At 47.0% G+C, this 20,439-nt stretch overlaps 2 protein-coding genes across 4 annotated transcripts in view; both read left to right on the top strand.

The window, feature by feature from the left end:
- Positions 1-343: 343 nt before the first annotated feature.
- LOC105698067 (stress response protein NST1) lies at positions 344-11,378 on the top strand. Of its 2 annotated transcripts, none has more exons than XM_012421968.2 (7): positions 344-470; positions 897-943; positions 6,885-7,243; positions 7,661-7,801; positions 7,973-8,113; positions 8,477-8,629; positions 9,241-11,378. In XM_012421968.2, the coding sequence occupies exons 2-7, from the start codon at positions 907-909 to the stop codon at positions 9,349-9,351; spliced, it is 942 nt and encodes a 313-aa protein (XP_012277391.1). In that variant the 5' UTR covers positions 344-470; positions 897-906; the 3' UTR covers positions 9,352-11,378. The 2 variants fall into 2 exon arrangements, with proteins under 2 accessions (XP_012277391.1, XP_012277401.1); XM_012421978.2 differs by lacking the exons at positions 344-470; positions 897-943 and adding exons at positions 3,758-3,961; positions 5,987-6,079.
- A 404-nt stretch (positions 11,379-11,782) lies between these two features.
- The window catches only part of LOC105697323 (nuclear factor of activated T-cells 5), a 30,321-nt gene continuing 21,664 nt past the window's right edge, over positions 11,783-20,439 (top strand). Inside the window, exon 1 of one of the 2 annotated variants that reach the window (XM_012420555.2) lies at positions 11,783-11,993. In XM_012420555.2, coding sequence (XP_012275978.1) covers positions 11,888-11,993 — 106 coding nt within the window. In that variant the 5' untranslated portion in view covers positions 11,783-11,887. The remainder of the gene's footprint in view (positions 11,994-20,439) is intronic. The other variant, XM_012420573.2, reaches the window with a different exon arrangement.

Consider the following 20,439-nt stretch of genomic DNA (forward strand, 5'->3'; position numbering starts at 1 on the left):
GCGTAAGAGGAGAAGGAATCGCGATTCGGGATTCGGAGTCACTAGGCGACTTGGCAAACCTTAGATTCCTCGGTAAAAGAAAAAAGAAAAACAAAGCAATTCCACAACCTTGGTGGGAAAGTTCCGAGAGTCATCCGCAGGGCGGCGCGCGCACGCGACGCTCGCCGCGAGCGATGGTTGAAAATTCGAACGGACCAATCAGAGCGCTTGCGCCAGACCGCGCGGACCAATCAGGAGCCGCCTCGGCCGCGCCGACCAATCAGGAGCGCGGACGCCATTGGTCGTGCTCCCAGCGGCACGCGGGGCATAAAAGCAACCGGCGAGGAACGAGCGAGCCAAACAACGGAAGATCGCTGTACGGAGAGGTGTGAGCGTCTTTGAGCTTTGTGCTTCTGTAGCGTTTCGAATTCGACTTCCAACCAACTGGACCTTGCGGTCTGTTCTATCAGGTCCTTGTCGACGGATAAGCAGTAAGTACTCTGACTGTTTTGTCAATATACGACGATTATTTGGGGAGGAATGTAGGTTAGGGGGAAAAGGTATCGCGAGCACGCGGAGTTAACGAACAAAGGAAGACGCCACTCGTACCTTCGACGTTCGAAATAAAGATTTAAAATGGTGCTTTGTGATTGTGGCGAGATTCGTTGATTCGGGGATCTTGATTAGTGAAGAAAAGTGATGTTATTCAACTCATTGTTTGCAAGGAGGTGTCTTGTTTAGGGGCAAGTGCCTTTGTTCTTTGGGTAAATTCATGGGAAATTATTTCAATGATGGGGCGATGTCAGTTATCAGTTGTTGCTAATGGATCTTTTAGGTAGGATTTTTTTTAATGTAGGGACAATTTATTTATGTAATCCTTGAGATGGAAAATGAAACCTCAAAATTATCGTTCTCAGATCGTTCGAGATGGCAACAGCTACGGAGGTACCTCTTGCGAATGAATGTGAGTAAACAGTAAAAATAATTTTTCCAACACTCTTGCTATGTAGCAAAGCCTGACATCAAAGTTATTTATTACATTAAGAAATTTAAGCAGTGCTTCTAATATAAAAAAACTTTGCAAGCTGCGAGGATTAGCGAAGCGTAGGTTATCTGGACTGGAACTAGTGGACGAGTATTAGAATAAGGAAGCGCGAGCGAGCTGCATTCAAATATAAATATCCTAAAAAAATATCGAGAGTTATACGAACTCCAAAAGTGTATGAAATAATACAGAGACAATTTAAATTGAATTTATTTGTCAAGAATGTATATTAAAAACCCATATTTAGTTGCTTTTTTTTAATTTATGAACCATAAAGATTCGATGATTTAATCCGAGAGAGGAAAAAAATATGACAAAACTGGTTCCTTATATTCTTTCGATAAATTCAGTTATTGTTTCCAAGCGACTCGTTTCACCACGAATGAAATTTGCAAGCCCTTCCCATGGGAAAGCGAGCGACATAACAATCATAATGACGGGGCAAACCATTTAGCTTATTTCCTGTTCCGTTGAGTGAATTTAGCCCAGCCGAAAATAATCGATTCGTCCGTCGTGCGTTGCGAAAAGTGCACTTGGTCATGTCAACAGCTGCAGTAAGTAATACACCAATTCCAGGAATATTCGACCACGTACATAGGACCCCCTAAATTCCATTTAGGCGAAATTCCCGTGCCCGGTCTCGGGAAAATCGACCTTACTACTTCGCACGGGTGAACTGCATAACACGTTATTGCTATCGAACACGTGCAGTTGATAAGTGTACTAAACAGTGATAAATGCCGACCTCTCCATTGGAGATAGACCGTCAGGTTTATTATCGTCGTGGGAAAAAAAAAAAGGGTACTTGGAAACGTTAACCAGTATCTGTAGGTAATGCAGATTGGCAGGATATTTGGCTGGCACGGGGCAGGAATGGTGGCGGGGAACACACCCTAAATTGCAGCGGAGATGCAGGCGAGCGGCGACGAGAGGTCAGAGCCCTCTGCGAGGTGCAATGCTGCACTGCATGCCCGAAGACTGCAACGCGACTCGACTGCAGCGTCGACGGCGTCGTGACTCCGCGTCGATAGCAACGTCGGAAAGAAATTGCACTTTTACTCTAAACATTTTTTTTTAATTCCATATCCCACTAAATTGATAATTTTTTTTTTTTCTGATATTTTAAACGAGAATCTTAGAAGAGATCGTTTGACAATACCAGATCAAAATCTTCGGCCAACCTGCATAATGACCATCAATTCTAATTGCACAATTAAGCCTCAAGCAGGAATTGCAATTTTTACTTTCCTTAATTTTTTTTAATTATTTTATTATATTGGTATCTTTTTGAGGGAGGGGATTGGGGTTTTTTTTAACGTGGGTCTTAGGTTGGGGTACCAAAGGGAAATTCGATTTATAGATAAGCGTATTTGGGAATGTATATTGTTGAGGTCAATTTTAATGGTGTAATTGACCGGACGTGCTTATTATATGGATAATAGGACGGAGTCGTTCCTGGAACGCTCCAGATTAGCCACGTGCAAGGAACCGATCCTTACTCCACTTTGTTCCTCGATAATGATATTCCTCTTTCACTTATTCATAGCTGAAGGACGGCCGGCCCGATAAGGAGTGCAATGTCCTTATCGTAGCGAGTATTTTCTTCGCGTCTTTGTTTAACCGCCGTCGGCGAGGGGGGAAACCGCCTTTACTTTATCTTGCATGCTCGAAAAAGAAAAACAGGTAACCGTGTTGTTGCATTTAAAACAATCACGATTCAATTTTATTACTCGTGAAATGTAGTGACGTCTTCAATTCTAAAGATGTTAAAAAAAATCGTTTTATTCCAAATCTCCGACTACGATGGCGCCGTGGTACGTGAATTATGTCTCAGACAATGGGAGGTCTCATTCTAGAAATTCAGAATTTAATTTAGCAGGGGAGGTGAATTTTTAAACATTTTTTAAGCCCCTTGCCGGCTCAAGAGCCGATCGATCCTCTCCACGTAACCTTCGACGCGACGGAAACTCGTCAATGGTGCCTCTTCTTCTTCTTCTTTTTTTCCCCTCTTTTTTTCCCGATCGAGGACCGCTCGAATGCATCCAGCTGCATCCCGGCGCATCCCGCTGCACTCCCCGTGGCTCCGGTCACGGTGGCCTGCAGTCCCGTTGACATCGAAGATACTCGCGTGGGAAGGACTCGTGTTGTCGGTAACGACATCCTGGACACTCCTCCGGACGCTTTCACGTTACTCCGATCACTCTTCAAGATTTTGCATCGCCCCTTGAATACCGAATTGCTTGCCGGAGATCGATGCACTTTTCGAGCCGATTAAAAAAAAAAGAAAAATTACCAGATCGCGTACTAAGTCCATATTGTTCAATCCACCTTACTCATTCTAAGTGCATCGAAGTTCAAGGAGAAACGAGTCCTTACTGTGCTGAGCATATGTGTATATATAGAAAAGAACCCTTTCGTATCTCCTTAAGGCTTCCCCAGAAGAGACTCTCGTGACCGGCGCACGTGGTCCGGCTCTTAGCCGCCTCTCGACGCATCTCCGGGTGGCGGCCGTCTCGTCGCCAGGGTGGATAGGGTGGGTGGGAGGTGGGTGGGAGTGGGCGGGGGCGGGTGGCCCCGAAGGGGGCGAGAAGAGAGCAGGGCGGATATTGAGCGACGCCGGGCGCCGTGGCGCGCCGGTAACGGGTATCAGTCGTCCACTAGCCACCGCCCCGGACTCCCACGACCCCGACGCCGTCTCTTCCGGGTCCTCTCCTACCTCTCTCTCTCTCTCTCTCTTTTTCTCTCTCCTCTCTCTATCTCCGTCCCGCGGCCTCGAGGACGTCCCGCCTACGTCCCACGCTGGTCCAACCGGAACCCATCGGTCACGGGCCCGGAGACTGAGAGACACCCCGACTGCAGCCATGCTGATAGAACTCGTACGCGAATCCATGCTGCAGTGCTTCTGCCATAGTTGCAAGGCCCCCATTAGCCTTGCAGGTGAGTGACCGATTATCGGCTACCCCTTGATGGGTTGCGAAATTTTCTTACGTCTCATTTCCCCCAATTCTTCATTTCGGAGGTTACTCTCCTCGTACCTTCTCGAGGAGTCGTTACCCTACCGGGTATTCCTGGGGTCGAATTTTTAGTTTCTTTTTTTTTTTTTTTTGGACAATTTTTCGAATTTTTTTCATTTCGGAGCTAACGCACCCTTCGTTCCTACTCCGGGGTGGTGCAAGCTCAAGCGGTCGTTACCCTGGTGCTAGATTCTATTTGCCATCGTCGAAGACACGCACGAGGAGTTTCTGGATTTTTTTAAGGGGATTTATTGAATTGATTTAATTACCATTTTTTTTTTTATTTATTTTCGAAACAAACGTAAGCTCTCCGTAACTTACAAAGGGTGGTGCACCTTCACCTTGCCGGGTTCTCCCGGGGCGACCCGGTCGATTTTACTCGGTTCCCCCTGGATTATCTCGGATATATCTAAGCATGTTATATCTTTATATACCGGAGAAAAGTATTTGAAGCATCGCATTAATTATTTAATCTCTCGGTAGCGCTGTCGCCAAGCGCCTCGGTCGGTAAATTCGCCGGTTCGCTCCGATCGTTGCCCGGGACAAGATGGACACCCAGGGTGTTAAGAGACTTTCCAGATCGTCTCTTTATCACAGCCCTCCTAGTGGAAGGAGCCGATTTCATACCCGGTGGCTCTTCAAGGGCGGTTCGTCACCTTGCCGGGTCCTCACAGGTGAACGGAGTCGCTCTCATCTCGTTTAATAGTCTTCTCGACTATACCCCTTTGGCGTACACAATTAACTATATATCGCCGTCTAATAATTTTCCAAATATTTTATGACATCGTTTTAACTTCATATAGCGCGAGGAAAAGGACGCCGAAATGTTTCATTTAAAGATGTTTTTAAGGTTAGGTTGCGTTTACCTTCCCTTTTTTTTTTTAGCGATTTAATTCCAATTGGCAACTCTCGAGGGTCTATTTTCGGAGCGAAGGCATTTGCGGGATGCATCGATTTATCGGCAATTCTATTTTAAAGGCTACTCGAACCCCACTTCCGGGTAATCCCGAAATCGAAGCGGGATCGATCCGGTAAAAGTCCCCGGGATTTATTAGCCGAGCTTCGATCGAGCTTTATATTAAATTCATGTCGGGACATTATCCAAGTACGCGACCTTTGGCTTCGCGCGGCCGTATATGTTTCCATCGCCCTTTCCAATTATCCGATGCACTTTGTCGATTAATTCGCGAGATATCGATCGGGGAGACCTTGTAAAGGTTTTGATATATCTGTGGAAAGTGGATCCGGAGTGGAAATCGCGATTGGATGTCGCTGATAAGCAGCGATAAGTGGGACCTTAGCTTATTAGAGGTGTCGGGCTCGGATCCCTCCCACATTTCCTTTCACATTAATTATGAAATAAATAGAGGCGACGAGGCTTTCATTGGTCTCTTTTGATTTTCCCTTTTTTTTTTCTTAAAGAATTTTTTTTTTTTTTTTTAGAAAGGTTTGCCGTGGAAATTATGGAAGTTCTTGAGATTGGGTGGACGGTTCTTCGTTTTCTCTCGCAGATTCGGCGCGTTCGCAGATTCTAGCCGTCCCATTCGTTCCTATGACCAGAGTTCTGGTATATTACTCTTTAGTCTTTCTTTTATGAGGTCTAGGGTGTCCGTCTGAAATTTCGAGGGGATTTAATTTCGGTTAGCGTCGCCACGTGTTCGGCAGCTGACGTTCGATTAAGGGTTCCGCCCAAGATGGCCACCGTGGACTCCCTTGAAAAGGTATTTCGCCCTTTTCTCCCCTAAAATGGAGAATCATTACCGAGGAAACTTTTATTCCGGCTACCTTGATTTATGTACGGAATTTTAGCTCCCGGGGATAACACTTTATCGGTTAAACGTGACTCCCTCGAGAAGGTATTCTCATTATAAGAGTGCACCTGCGATCTCCTAAATTTTTATGAAGTCTAAGGGAAACGATAATCGAGTTGCAAACGATTCTTTTGAAGCTGGTCAGCGCAGGGGCACGGGACCCCTGAAGAAGAAGCCTGCTGGAAAAGGCAAACCCCGAACCAAACAGCCGAAAAAGGTGAAGTTCATCAGTAAGTACTCGAACGATTTACCTTTTCAGCAAATGTGAAATATATCCTACCTGAATGCAGCTCGCTCGCTTTTATTATTTTCGTACTTGTCCACGAGGTGTGAGAATTTTTTTCCCTTATTCTCCCCGAAGGTGCGCGACACGTACGAATTGTGAATTTCTGCAAAAGGTGAGAAACGTGCGAAATGTTAATTTTCGCAGCTGGTAGAAATGGGGTCGAATTATTTAAGCAAGTCGGCCGAGAGAGCTGGAAAAGATGATTTTGCAGAGGGGGAAAAAAGAACGAGAGGGGCGAGGTGGGTGGCGGTGGGTGGCGGTGGGTGGCGACGCCGTGCGTGAGCCGACGCTAGACGTCGTGGCGCCTAGAGACAATCGTCCCTTGGTCAGATCGATCCCTCGCGAGCCTCTGACTCATACTGGTGGCTTATGTAAGCTCTCTTGGCCCGATCGAAAAAGAGAAAAACCCGGAAAGCAGGGCAGAAAGCTTCCGCCCTTAAAGTCTCGACCCCCCTTAATCGTAGGATCTCTTTTTAATTCCTACAAATCAATTAAATTAATTCCCTCGACAACAGCCAGTCCATGATAAATATCGGCCGACCCGAGATCGGCGTAACGTTAAAAAAATAACCCAATACCTATAAATTAAACCAGGCGATTGTTTAAATAATTCCAATTAATTGGGATAATTCTAAAGATCAGGATTTTAAGGTGGGGTTTCATTTCGATCGCTTCTCGCGATCGGCTTAGCTGTTTTTTAGCCGGGGCAAGCGTTCACCGTCCTAAAGTGAGTTTAATTAATCCCCCAGCCACGGAAATCCGATGCCAGGAGAAGACCAAGGGAGGATTGCGTTACGACGTGATCCTGGCTGAGCCCACGGCGGAGAGGAGATCGTCATATCCGGCTCAGCGAAGTCCTACCCAGCAATCGATACCGGTCGAGAACAAGCTGAAAGCCGCCGAGGAAAGAAGGCAGTCCTTGGAGGCCGAGAAGCTTTCCCAGGTCGCCGCCAAGCTCCAGAAGATCGAGGAAGCGGCCCGGAAGAAGGACGAGCTCAGCGCGGCCTTCGTCGCGGCGACCCGGAAGTCCCTCGACGCGAAGATGAACAATACTGAGGAGAAGAGAGAAGCGCACATCGCGGAGCTTAAGAACAGGCTGAAGGAGCACGTGAGTCCTTTATGTCGACGTTACAACGATATCATAATTATTTAACCCTTGGCTACCAAGAGCGCCAAAAGGCGGTCGACGTTTGGTCCAATATTGCCTGCACGGTCAGGGGAATTTCGCCCATACGTCGAAATGCCTCCGCGTTTAAAGGGCCGCTTACGGTGGATGGAGTTTAAAATTCGTCTGAGTTTAACCCTGGAACTATCGGCGGATCTTTTCTTTTTCTCGATTTTTCCTAATATAAACGAATCCCTTAAACGGGATATATCGGAAGGTTCGCGAGAGGTCCGACTGTCCCTCGTTTTTTATTTTTATTTTTATTTTTTTTTTACCCCCCTTTGCGGGTCGAGTTACTCGTGCAACTCGACTTGCATCCTGCCACTCGAGAACATGACCGACGGCGTTACTTGTTTCCAGTTCGAGAGCATCGAGAGGATCCGTCTGAGTCTCGAGCAACAGACCCAGAAGGTGAGGAACGACGTCGAGGCCAAGTTGCTGACGGCTACTGCACAGCGCGACGAGAACATCAAGATGATGGTGGAGCGGCTTAAGGAACACGTTAGTTGCACCACCTGCGATTTAAATAGTTTTAATGTTTTTAGTTATATATAGTAGGATATAATTAAATGGTTTTAATTGTCGACCGTGAGACTCTCCTCGTTGAACTTTTTTTTTTTCCTTTTTGGGTATAATCGCAATTCGAAACATGTATTACTGTCTACGTTTCAGGAGGAACAAGTTGCTCGTGTTCGCAGCACCATGCTGGAGCGCGTTAACAAGTTGGAGACCCAGATTCAGGGAAGACTCGACCAAGCTCGGGAACGTCGCGAGACGATCGAACGCGAGCAAAAAGAGAAGCTTCGCAATCATGTAAGTCGGCAAAAAAGCGTTGAGTTGTTGGTGTAACTTCCGGTCAGATAGCCGCCGCCGTAAAACGTTTGCGATCGAGGTCTGTGATCGGGTTCCCTTTATTTCCTGGTCATTCCGATAAGGTGAAGAATAAGCAAATAAATATATTATTAATCTCCGACCAAAGTGACCGATCTCCTCGGGGTCGTTTGAACATTGATTTATTTTTTCGCCGACTTTGATGCGGTATTTCTGAACAAAAGGAAAGAAAGATGGGAATGCAAACGAATGTCGTAGGATTAGTAACGATGCGGAGAATGATTTTTGGGGGTGACCGTTACCGGCAAATGATAAAATAAAATCTCTGAAATCGTGTTCGTTCAGAACACCGTCAAGATCGCACAGGTCCGCCAGACCGTCGACGTGAGCATGAAGGAGCTAGAGGCGAAAAAGCACGAATTTGACACGAAGGTCGCCATCGCGGAGCTGAACCGACAACGGGAGATTCAACGTCGCTTACAAGCTATACGGCAGCATGTAATTTAACATTTATCAAGTTCGTCGTTGTCATCCCCGATCGTTATCGTATGTTGGCTTCTTAGCGTTATCGGTGACATGATACTTATGCGGCAGGTGGCCGTAAACACTATCAGCTGGTAATAATTAATGTGTAAAATGGGGTTTCTCCATGGCTTGCCTGAGAAACCGGCCACTATGGATAACTTGTATCGCTAATTTTGCGACACCTGCTTATTAGGTTCATGGTCAGGCTCTTCGGCACGATTGTTAAATTAACGATATATTTCATTGCGGAAAGAAATAATGCAGGGCGATATTTAACCCCGAAGAGTCGATCGTGCCAAAGAGATTGAGTGCCGAAATTTCGCGACTCCTGCACTTACCCCCCCCCCATTTAATTTGCAGCCCATCGGTCATGCGACTTTAATTGCAGTTAACACTTTTCGTACACCCTGGCTCGGTTTTCTGGGAGATTCAGTTTTTTCTTTATTTCATTTAATCATTACGCTAGGAGAGAAGAGGGAACGACGAAAGATGGCGGGATTCGGGCGACGCCTATCCTTCGTCGCGTCCTTCGGTCATTTTTTCCGGTTTTACCTAGAAGTCATGAGTCTTTTCGTTTCTTGTAGGAGAAACGCATCGAGATGGTGAGGCAGAACAGGAACAAAGTCTCTTCGGACAGCCAGGAGGATGGCGAAAAGGATGCCCCCCTCGAGAACGAAACCGCCAGCTCCGGATAAGAAACTCCATCGGATGCCTCTCGATTCTCGGGACCTCCTTTCCGAGAGAAAAAAAAAAAGAAGAAAAACTCGCCATCGCAATTAATGGGAGACGTCACGGGGCGGAAGATACGAAGGCGGACATCTTCACAGCCTCGTGCGACGTGTGCACAGCTTTTGCCATTTATCAAACGTCAATATCGAAGCGCTCGGTAGAAAAAATTGAAATCGAGCCCGCGCCTTTCTCGGGGTCCTCGATGATTGCATCGTGCCATTACGTACATTTTAATTCACCCCTTAGATTTTTTGCGGATCTTAGTTTTCCTTAATTTACGCGAATCGCGCCGGTTATCCCCTTTTTCCACCGTACCTTGTATTCCACCCACCTCGTATTCTAATCAGGTATTAGTACATAAATACATGTATGGCTCGAAAAGTACCAGCGGGAATGTCGAGACAATTTGATGATTTCACGGAAACCTCGGGTCATTTTAACGGCTAAGTCATGTAGATTCATTTATTTCTGTACTAATATCGCATATCGTTATTACTGGAGTTACGCTTCGTCGGCTTGCGACCCTGACTGAAGGCTCTTAGTAAAAAGAATCTATTCCTAAGCTTTTCGATCGATTCCAAGATGTCCCGAAGACTGCTATATGTTCAAAGTCCGAGAGTTTGCATTTATTCGTTTTTAATAACCATACATAATTGTTTTAAGGTTCTCCTTGGATAAAGAATTCGAGTAGATTCCCGAATATCTTGCGAATCCATGACTAACGATCTCGAGACGTTGGTCTCGATTACTATTATCTTTTTTTTTTTGATTACATTTATTATCTTGTTTATTTCTTTTTACAGTAATTCATCTCGTTAATTTAATGCGTTCCCTTGTCGGGCCTTTATATTACCTTTTTTTTGTTTTTTCCCCCATTTACTTTAATAACATAACTACAAACAAGTGTTAGTGAAATGTTGTCGTCGGCTTTAAAAGTATGAGAAGTTTCTCGCGATATAAAATGGCGAACGTGGTTTTGCGGAGTATCGTTGCGATTTCTTTAAAAAAAATGGCCACTCGCGGTCGTCTCAATTGAGAGGGTCATGAAATTTTTCTACGAACGCATCTATCCTCGGTGAAATTACTCGTTGATTAGGGTTAAAGAAAATTATATTACTATCGCTATAATTAGAGTTTAAGGAACCATGTACCGCAATTGCTTCGTATATATATGCGCAGATCATAAGCGTGTCTGGGCGATTACATGCATATGATATTTGGGCACATATAAAGAAGCGTGATCACACGATATTATATATCAGTGCTTTATACTAGGCTTGAGGAATCTTACAAGAAAACCATTTTATACTCGATTGTCGTGATTATTACTGCGCTAACCGAGCAAGATTAAAGGAGATGAGATATGTAGTCTAATCTAATATGATAACACGATGCTTCTGTGATCGATTTCATTGTCTGGCGAGATGTTAGTACCTAAGCGATTACTATATTGCTAATTTGGTCACCGGGTGGTTACTCAATAATAATGGAACTAATTACTTCTGACAGAATGTGTCGAACAGGAGAAACGTCACTAAACTCCTTTGCACCGTTCGAGTCTATTTATGAGGTGGGCCTTCTACCGAAGTCTGAAATAGATTGATCGTTTTAAAGGAACAAGACTTGGTTACTAGGGAATGACAATTCAATTGTACAGCGGTGACTTTCAATTTTGATTGGCTGTCGGGTGATACGATTGAGATTTAAACCTGCGTTGTAAGCCTATCTCCTAATTACCGTATCAAAATTGAATAGGATATCTCTTTTCTTTTAATGGTCATAATTGAAGAGTCAAATTGAAAGTTACTCCGCTTGGGGGCAAAAAACAGTGAAAGTTAACATACTAAACCAGAAGACAGCACAAGATGCTATCGGGCGACTCATCTCTGGTATGACTGCATCGGTTACAACTTACCAGACGGTGAACATGACGTCATTTCCTTGTGCATTTTTGGGCCAGCCTCGTAATAAATGGATTTATGATAAAACCAGATCAAGGTGGGATTTTTTTGCGACAACATTTCATATATAACCATGTCATTACATGTCCAAAGTTTAACCTGCGGGTTAAACAGTTTCTGTATAGGGTATCCATTATCCACCGTCGATGTCATAAATTAGCGTAGCTCGTATTTCTAAACTTCCCCGACAGATGGCGCCAGTTGCCTCTGTCGCGTACTCGATGTAGTCGGGCTCGCGGTCAGAGCGGATCAAAGCCTCATAATTCGGGAAAAGCCGGCAGACCCGGTTACCGAAGAAGGTAAACAAGGAAAATAAGCAAGAAGGAGCGTCCGTTGATACGACCTACCCTCCGAGACGAGGCTCGGCGACCAACCGGGGCACCCACTGGCACTCGGCGAGCCTCTCGGCCAATGGCGTCGCGCCTCAACAAAGATGGCCGCCAGCCTGGGAAGGAGGTCCGGCGAAGTCGCACCGCGAAGGTGCTCGCGGTAACATGGCTGCCGGTCGCGAGTGAATAATAATGCGCAACCGTCCCGCCGTATGGGCTTGACCACGCGACGCGACCCGCCAAAGATGTTACTGAAGGGCCGGACCGGCGAGAGGAAGGCACGCAGGCACCATGGAAAAGACGCCAAGGCCACGGCCGGTAAGTGAAGCATCGATAGAGCGAATCTTTCGACCGCGGAGCGCGCAGGTGGGAGCGGGCCCGAGAAAATGTCGGCGCTCGCCTTCGTAGACGCGCATACTCGATGCACGAGGGGAGGTGCCCGTTAACGTTTAAGCCGGCATCACGCATCTCTCGACGCATCTACTTTTCGGGGCCAGCCGACGGCCCGTCTAGGTTAGGTCGCGCTAAACTTCGACCGGGGACTTTGGAGCGGTCGGGACCCGTGCCTATGCGACTCGATAGAACGACCGCTCTCTCTCCCTCCATCTCTCTCTTTCTACACGCCCGAGAACGCATACCCGGGGTAGAGGCGACATCGCGTGTCGGTTTCGCGACCCGTCTCTCTCTTTCGAACGACCTTGGCGGGGCGGCGCACTTAATCGCGTGACTGCAGTCATCGAAGATTTTTAGGTTAACGGCCGCCGGCTATTTCGGTGGCGAGCCGTAGTCATGTGACCTCGCGCCCCGATAGCGATGTTTACGTTAGGATACGACGGTAATTCGGCGACAGTCGCTAGGAGGACGTAAGTCGTTGCCACGCTATTATTCGACTCCTTTTGCTTTTTATTTCCCTCTCTCTCTTTCTCTCTCTCTCTCGCGAGTCTCCTATTTAAACCCGATCGGAATGTCGGGCCCTGCGCGTCGCGGCTGCGCCGTGGTACTCCCGCCGATCGAAGCTCTTTTCAACCCTCTTCTCTATTTTTTTTTTATCACTTCTCCTGGCATAATAGCGAAAAGATTCTTATCTACGCGTGTCAGCCATGAATTTCGCAATGCACCGTTTATCTATTCTGTTTACTTGCGACGTTATCGCGCTAAACATGCATCGCGGGAGATATCGTCAGTCAAGCGGTTACCGCTTAGCGGTGCAATTATGAATGTCGGTGATGCCGATGGTACATCGCGGTTGTATAATCGATACCGAACGATACCGATTAGGAGATTAATTACTCGACCCTCGCGGGTTAAGGTGCCGGGGTTACGGTCTCTCTCTCGTATTCGTACGTTTGATCGAGGTCGGTGCACCCGAATTCTCGGGGATATCCTCGCAGATATTTCAGAATCGCCGGGCGAGACTCCCGCGCGCGTCACGTGACCCCCCGCGGCCGCCATCTTGTTTTTCAGACGGCCAAGTTTGGGGGCGGGAAAAGATTCGATTTTTACAGCGAATTGCGGCGCGTTTTTTCCGGAAAAAAAGGTCTAGGATTGTTTACAATGATAAAGGGTCCATGGAAAAGTGCCCCCCAAGGCTGGGGAATAGAAGAAATGTCAGAAATTATCGCCGATGCGATTCTTCGTATGGAAACCGGGCTTAGGCCTTTTCACTCGGCGATTATGTAACGACGGTTCAACGCTCGCGATTCGCGGTTCCGCGATTAAACTAAATTTATGCGTAGAAGCGGGGGGGAAGGGGGAAGCGGCTTCCTCGAAGAGGGAGGAAGTGCCGGTATCGATCGTTACGTAAGATCGAAAAGAGGTTAGGTCGGCGACGAGAGGGCCTCGAGTCTTCTGCAGAGCGCTGATAAGAAATCGGACCAGGAAGAGATCTTTCGAGGGATTTCGCGGCAAATGTATTTAAAAGCCTGAAAAAAAAAAAGAAAAAATAATTCTTGAGCCCCTATGAATCCAACTTGGAATTTTTTTCACGGTTTAATGATTACGAGGTTACGTGGAATATCTCTAAAAAACACATTTGCGACGTGGCGGATTGGAGAGAGAAAAAAAAAAGGAAAATGAATTTTTCGACCTCTGAATTGAACCTGGAATATTTTTTGGGCACGGTTTAATGATTAGGAGGTGGTGTTATTTAATAGGATATTTTATTCGCGTTGAGGGAGATGCGGATGTTTAAAATAAAAAAAAAAAAAAATTAAATTTCAAGGCTTGCTCGACCGGGGCGAAGATTTATTCGGCTTCCCTTGACTCCCTTTCGGTCCAGACGTTGGGTACACAGAGTATTCGGGTACACCGGTGATGCTGTACACTTTGCAATTAGTAGAGACCGAGTGGCGTTACTTTTCACGAGGAATTGTTCCCCGCGGTGGTCTGACTCCTGGGAAACGAGTTCGACGGCACTGTTAGCCGACATTAAACGTCTCAAGGCCTTTACAATGTACGTCCAATCACCGCCAATCTACTCGTACTTTAACGCCGATTTATCGTGGGCCACGGTTTTAGTGGGGCCTCTCTGTGTGAACCTGCCCTTAAGGTGAACAGAAAGTGGCATCGAAGAGGTTTTGTTTATAAAACTTTTGAGACGATTACGATTTGAGACACCCAGTTCTATGAAATGTTTTATGAACGATTCAGCTTTCGGATGCCATTTTCACATCCCCTTAATGCGCCACTCTAAGAAACCGAGGTGTGCATCGGGGCGGACGAGATAGGAATAAAGGGGTCGTTTGCATCCCTATTTACATATTATACACGTACTATATGCTTGGAATTATCATTTCCACGGAGAGGGAATTTCTTAATTCGAGGTTAAAGCCTTTTTCCGATAGAATTTCCCTTTTTTTTTTTCCCCTTTACTATTAACCAGTATCGCGGTCTCTTATCTTTTTTTTTTATTTTTATACCCTTTTTGCCCTCTTTTGTCTTCAATTCCCAGGATCGGTAGTCGTGGTCCTAATTGTGCGTAAAAGGGGTAAACTCAATGGCGAGGTCGAACAGTAGGGGTAGTTTTCGGTCGTCGGTCGGTGAAGGGGGTGGCGCCTGGCGCCGCGACGCCCGCCACCGTCCCATCGCCTCCCGTTAACATTGTCGTATTTCGCGTCGACACGCGCAATTATCGCCACTCCAATTCCGACATTTTTTTTCGGAAGCCCGCCCCCTTCATTACGCGCGCCCGCCTCCGGAAAACTCATTTGTCGCCGACTAGTTATCCCCAGGGACAATCGGCATTTCGGAGCGAAGGAAAAGGGTCGTGATTTCGTATATCCGAAGTTAGAGCGTTACTTTATCCTCTAACTTTTATGTGGAATTTTCTTTTTTATTTTTTTTATTTATTTATTTATTTATTTTTTTGTTACCTGGGAACATAACCTTACTCTGGCCGTGTATTTTAGTTTACAGTGGTATGACTGCCGCTAGGGCCAGGGAAATTTAGGGGACCTTTTAACAATATATATCGCGATTTTTATGGCGATTAAAGGCGACCGGGATATCCCGGGGATATGTATGTAGAGGGGCCCCAGGTCTCGGGAGTTTTCCACGTGAAAGGTGGGAAATATTCCAGGACCAATCAGGGAAGGTGAGAGAGACGCGCCGACACGGCGCGCGCTTCGATTTCGCGGAGCGCGATAACTCGGGCTTAATTGTCCATTGACAACGAGCGACTCGGTTGATTTTACTCTTTTCACTCGGGCCGGGCTCGTTACTTTTCTTATTCGGTCGCTTTGTCCCGCGGTTGCGGCCCGGTCACGTGTCTGCACGTTTTTATTTTTATTTCCCTCGAGGCTCATCTTCGGGGGCGTTTACCTTCCTTCCTATTTTCACCCTTGGCTACTATGAGACGTTCGGTCCAATATTGCCTGCACGGTCGGGCGAATCTCGCCCGTATGTCGCGGTCGCACTTTCGATCACACATGTCAGGGTGATAATCACTTATCATACTGGATTGATATATCTCGTATAGACACTTTCGGAGTTTTTCCACATTTTTAGGCCCAAGGGCCACCTTTTCTCTTAAGGGACTGGGAATCTATCGAGACCACTCGGGCCCTGTAATTCCGAGGCACGTCCCTGCGACCGCGTATACGCCGATGGATTTGATTAATTGAAACAAACGCACGAAACGAGACGCGACGGTACAGCCGGCGAAATAAATTCCGGTCGTTCGCCGGGACGTGCCCTTACGCAACGTTTGCGTTAGGATTTCGCGGAAGGTTACTCTCTTTCCGTTTAACGGGCTATTCGGAATCGGGAGTACCTTGAAAAGGCGCCTTTTTTGTCCCCTAGAACAGATATAGATTCAGGGTGATCACCGATAAGGAGAGCGATTTTTAATTCGAGGCGATAATTACAAAAATGGTCTGATAACGATGCGCTTTGAATTTCTTTCTATCCTTTACCTATTTCGACGGCAAATTTTCTCCCCGAAAGATCTTTTCGTCCCGAAGAGATTTTTTTAACCATTGTTTGCGGTGGGAATTTCTTCGGTTTTTCTTCACTCTGAAGCGGTTTTTTTATTATTATATATTATTATTATTATCGCCTTCGGGGTCAATTTCTTTGGATTTTGGTCGGTCATAAGGGTGCTTTTTTCTCGTTATCATTCTAATTCTTTTGTTATCGACTACTTAGAACGATTGAAAAAAAAAAAAAAAAATGAAGCATCTTCGGGCGTTCCCGTCTCTCGAAAAGCGATTCGTTCGAGTTTAGAGAGGTCGAGGCCTCGCCGGATGGATTTCGACATCGGCTCTGTGGAAATCGGCTTGATCGAAGTTAATTCCTCCTCAGGGCCTGAGTCCCTTTCCTAGGCCTTAATGAAATTCTGAGGTCGCGAAGGGGGCATCCCTAATCGTTAAGCCCGAAGAACCTCGAGGCGCGAGTTCTGCTTCAGAAAGAATAAAATGAAAAAAAATAAATAAATAAAACAAAAAAAATCGAAACTTTCTCTCTCTCTCTCTCTCTCGAAATCTACGAAGATTTTCTCCGAAGCGGTACTTCTTGCGATTATTGAAATGCATGCAAGTCGGTCATGCAAATCGGTGGTAGGCGCGAAATGGCCGGCGTCAATGCGTTCGTATTTATTGCCGCGATACATGTCGATTCCCTGGGAGAATCGATCGGGAAACCGGTCTCGAATCGATCGACTCGAGTCGAGACGATCGGAATCGGGGTGCACGCGATATATCCCCGGGGTTAAGCGATTCTATGACGCGGTGGAAACGACGTTTGACGCAACGAGAGGCGTAAACAAACGCGGCGAAACCGGAGGACTCGCCAGAGGAGTCCGTCTTTTAACGCCTGTCATGTGACACGACACGTTGGGGACATGCGACCGATTTCTCTGCCACGTTATTAAAGCGCGATTAATTTATTCTTATATACGGAATCATCGATAAAACCCTGTACCGTATTATTCTTCACGTCTAGTTTTGAAATTCAAATCGAGATGGACGATTACCATACTTCGTGCCGATAAAAGAGGTTAGGGTTCTTCGGGCTGATAGCTCCGTAGCACATTCCAAGGCTCACCGTTAAGGCTCCGTGTTTGCCCTGGTGTCGTTTGAACCGATGATAACCTGTGCAAGCATTCGATAGGTCGAGGAGTCGAGGGGTCGAGTATCGCTTATAGATGTTCCCGCGATTGCGCGCCTCGTGGTGCGCGCGACGGCAGGAGGACGCCTATTGGCTGCGGCCGTTGGAGCGCCCGAGCTCGACCAATCACGTGGCGCGTCGCGCTCGACCAGTCACGTGACGCGCCGCGCTCGACCAATCACGTGGCGCCTCGCGCTCGACCAATCACGTGGCTCGCCGGCGCGAGATGCGGTCCCCCTGCTGGCGCGCGCCAATTTGAAAGTGGAACCGTATAGAGGTGTGGAATCGCACTCTCCATATGGGAATCGATTACTTTAACGCCATTTTTAATTTTTCATGGCATGCTTTATGACCCTCTGCCCATGCATAACCTCCAAGAGACCATCTTTCCCGCGCCGGAGGTGGAAGTTTGAAATGTTTCACGCTCTCGGTATACGTTTGGTTGGTCCGATATTCTTGTTAATACGTCGGAAATCGGCTTTCAGCCCGCAATCGCCGAACAATGAGAACCACGGCGATAGTCGGCCGTCCACCCAGTGATAACGTCCGGCGCGATCGCGGACCAATCCGAGTACAACGACACCGCCGGCCGATTCTCGCCTCTCTTCGAGCCCTCGCTCGACATGGCGGGCGGACTTTAACCCCCGCTTGTCTTCGTTAATTTTATTAAATTACGCTCGCATTAATGCTTATGCGAGCCGAGAAGCAGGGCGCGATACAACGACGGGCAGGTCTCTTTCGGGTATCGCCGAGGAACGTGCACGGCTAATGTCAATAGAAAATCGAGTCGACCGCGATAAGAGACCGATTGTCGTTTCGATCGACTACCGGTCGGCGTGTTACGGGATAAATCTGGAGTTTTTCTTTTTTCACATCGACATGATAGGGGATTAGAATTCGGCATTTTTTCGTTGGTTTATTTTTTTTTTTTTATTTTCTTTCTTTTTCAATAAGTCGAAACGCCACGAGAACATTTCCGCGGCGAGACAATAGAAGGCCACGGACCTTTGTACGCCGTTTACCTCTTTTATACACGGTCGCTCTTTTTATATCGACCTCTTCCTTGACTCTTGCCTCGTTAAGAGCCCCGTAATTAACGGCCCAGTGACTCGGCGGCCCGATTACCTTTATCGTTTATTTATTTATCTTAGAGCCGGTCGCGCGCATTCTCGGGCATTATTCGAGAGTTTCGGGAGGAGCGATAACCATTTAGTCCCTTTCTCCTAGGGGATGACTAAAGGTAGGCTGCCATAAATCTGGAGCCAGATACCGTTGAGAGACAGAGATTACTAAATAACAGTGTTAGTCAACCGAACGACAAATAATGACCGTCATCGTGGTCATCGGTCGTTGTTGATCGATACATTTGAATGAGTCGTTGTTGATCGATACATTTCCACGTGTTCAATCGAGGAGCTTCGAGCGGCACTATCGCGGCCATTTTTTCTCGATCTGGAACAATCGAACAAATGGAATGGCCGAGGGAGATTGCACGTTTCGATTTTTCTCCCGTACTGTGCGATTTCTGAATTCGCGGAGTGGGGAAAAATTAATTCAACGATCCGCAGTCGGAATTCCTCCTCGAGCGCGCGTCCAGTAAATGGCAGAAGAAAAAAAAAACGGAATGAAATTATTTCCATCGACGAGACACCGATATTATCTCGAGGGTATTACTTTCTGCAAAATCTGTTCCTAGTAGATAATTTTTTTTCTCCCCTCGCGAGTTCCCTCGAATACGGCGAATAAAAACGCTAAGTAGGTAATCGGAATCCAGGCGGTTTTTATTTTTCGAACATTCCTCCTTATCTCGCGATGCGTCGATTTCTGGGAAAACTTTATAGGAGACGATCTCGCCAGCGATTCCCGGTGAAGAATTTTTGTTAAGGTGTATTTTTCGACATGTTCGTCGGTTCCGAGGAAAAGTGCAATCAGTGGCCGCCGGTGCAGGCCCGAGTGCAGCGACCGGCCGCGCACTATCTCGCACATTTTTAGCGATCATGTCGAACATGTAAACAAGTACAATGGGAGGGATATTAAGTGTCTCGATTGTTCCCGAGCTCGACGGGTGTCCCCTTTCCCCTGAATTTTTTTAATTCGACGAAACATCGATAAAGTGTAACCGCGTCGCGAGTCAAATAATAAAGCTCGATTGTTTTTCCGGCTAAGCCGTGTTTCTCTTCTTTGTAAATAATTTCAAATGGCGGATTCGAAACCATTTACGAAGCCGAAGTACCTCCCCGTGGATTATCTCGACAAGAAGCGATATCCGAGCGCCGATGCGTAGTAGATATATTTTCCCGCGAAACTCCGGAATTCGCGGAAAAACCGACCATGTAAATGTTACGTAGAATCCCGCGACAGATAACTCGTTTTATCTCGAATTAAGATGTGCAAAAAGTGGAGTCATCCGGTGCCGGGTCGTACGTCTGGTGTGCAGATTTAGTTCCAACGAAGTCCGAAAACTACGGCGCGATATAATCGCTAATAACAGCGGTGAATTAAATGCCCGCACTGACGCGACGAGAAAACCAAGATGGCCGCCCGGGCGAGCGCCACCGTGCATATTTTGACAACTTTCCCTCATAACTCCGCATCTATCGATCCTACAGAAAAGTCCCGTAGGAAAGATCTACAGATATCGATATTCCGCGCAATTCTCTCGGGAACGATTTTTCAAAAAAACGGACGAGACGGCCCAGGCGAGGCAATTCTTCTCGGCGGCCGGCGCGCATATTATCGCACCTTTTTTTCGATCACCCCGAGCATATAAACACGTATAGACGAGAGGAGGGAGATTAGATGTCTCGATCGTTTTTATCTCGTCGATCGATGCAATTCCATCGCGGAATTCCCAAGCTAGGCGCGCTCTGATTGGCTCTGGGCCGGTCACGTGGACGCGGCCGGGAGCCAATCAGCGCGGCCCGCGGGCAGGTGCGCGACGCGGCCGAGTATGTGGAATCGCGAGGCTCGTCTAGTTCTCGTTTACACCCGGGCGATCGTCAGGTGTAGCGCCCGAGCGCGAGATTCGCCGATCCGAACGTACCTATCGCATCGGCGCAGAGTATCCGCATCGCCCACTGGAGTGCCGAAATATTGGCGTAACGTAAGAGAGCGACTTTTGTTCTCCATTTCCCTTTCAATATTTAATTGCCGACGTAAT

Source organism: Orussus abietinus, unplaced genomic scaffold (genome assembly GCF_000612105.2).
Source record: "Orussus abietinus isolate OABI.00-Male unplaced genomic scaffold, Oabi_2.0 scaffold13, whole genome shotgun sequence".
Lineage (NCBI taxonomy): Eukaryota > Metazoa > Arthropoda > Insecta > Hymenoptera > Orussidae > Orussus > Orussus abietinus.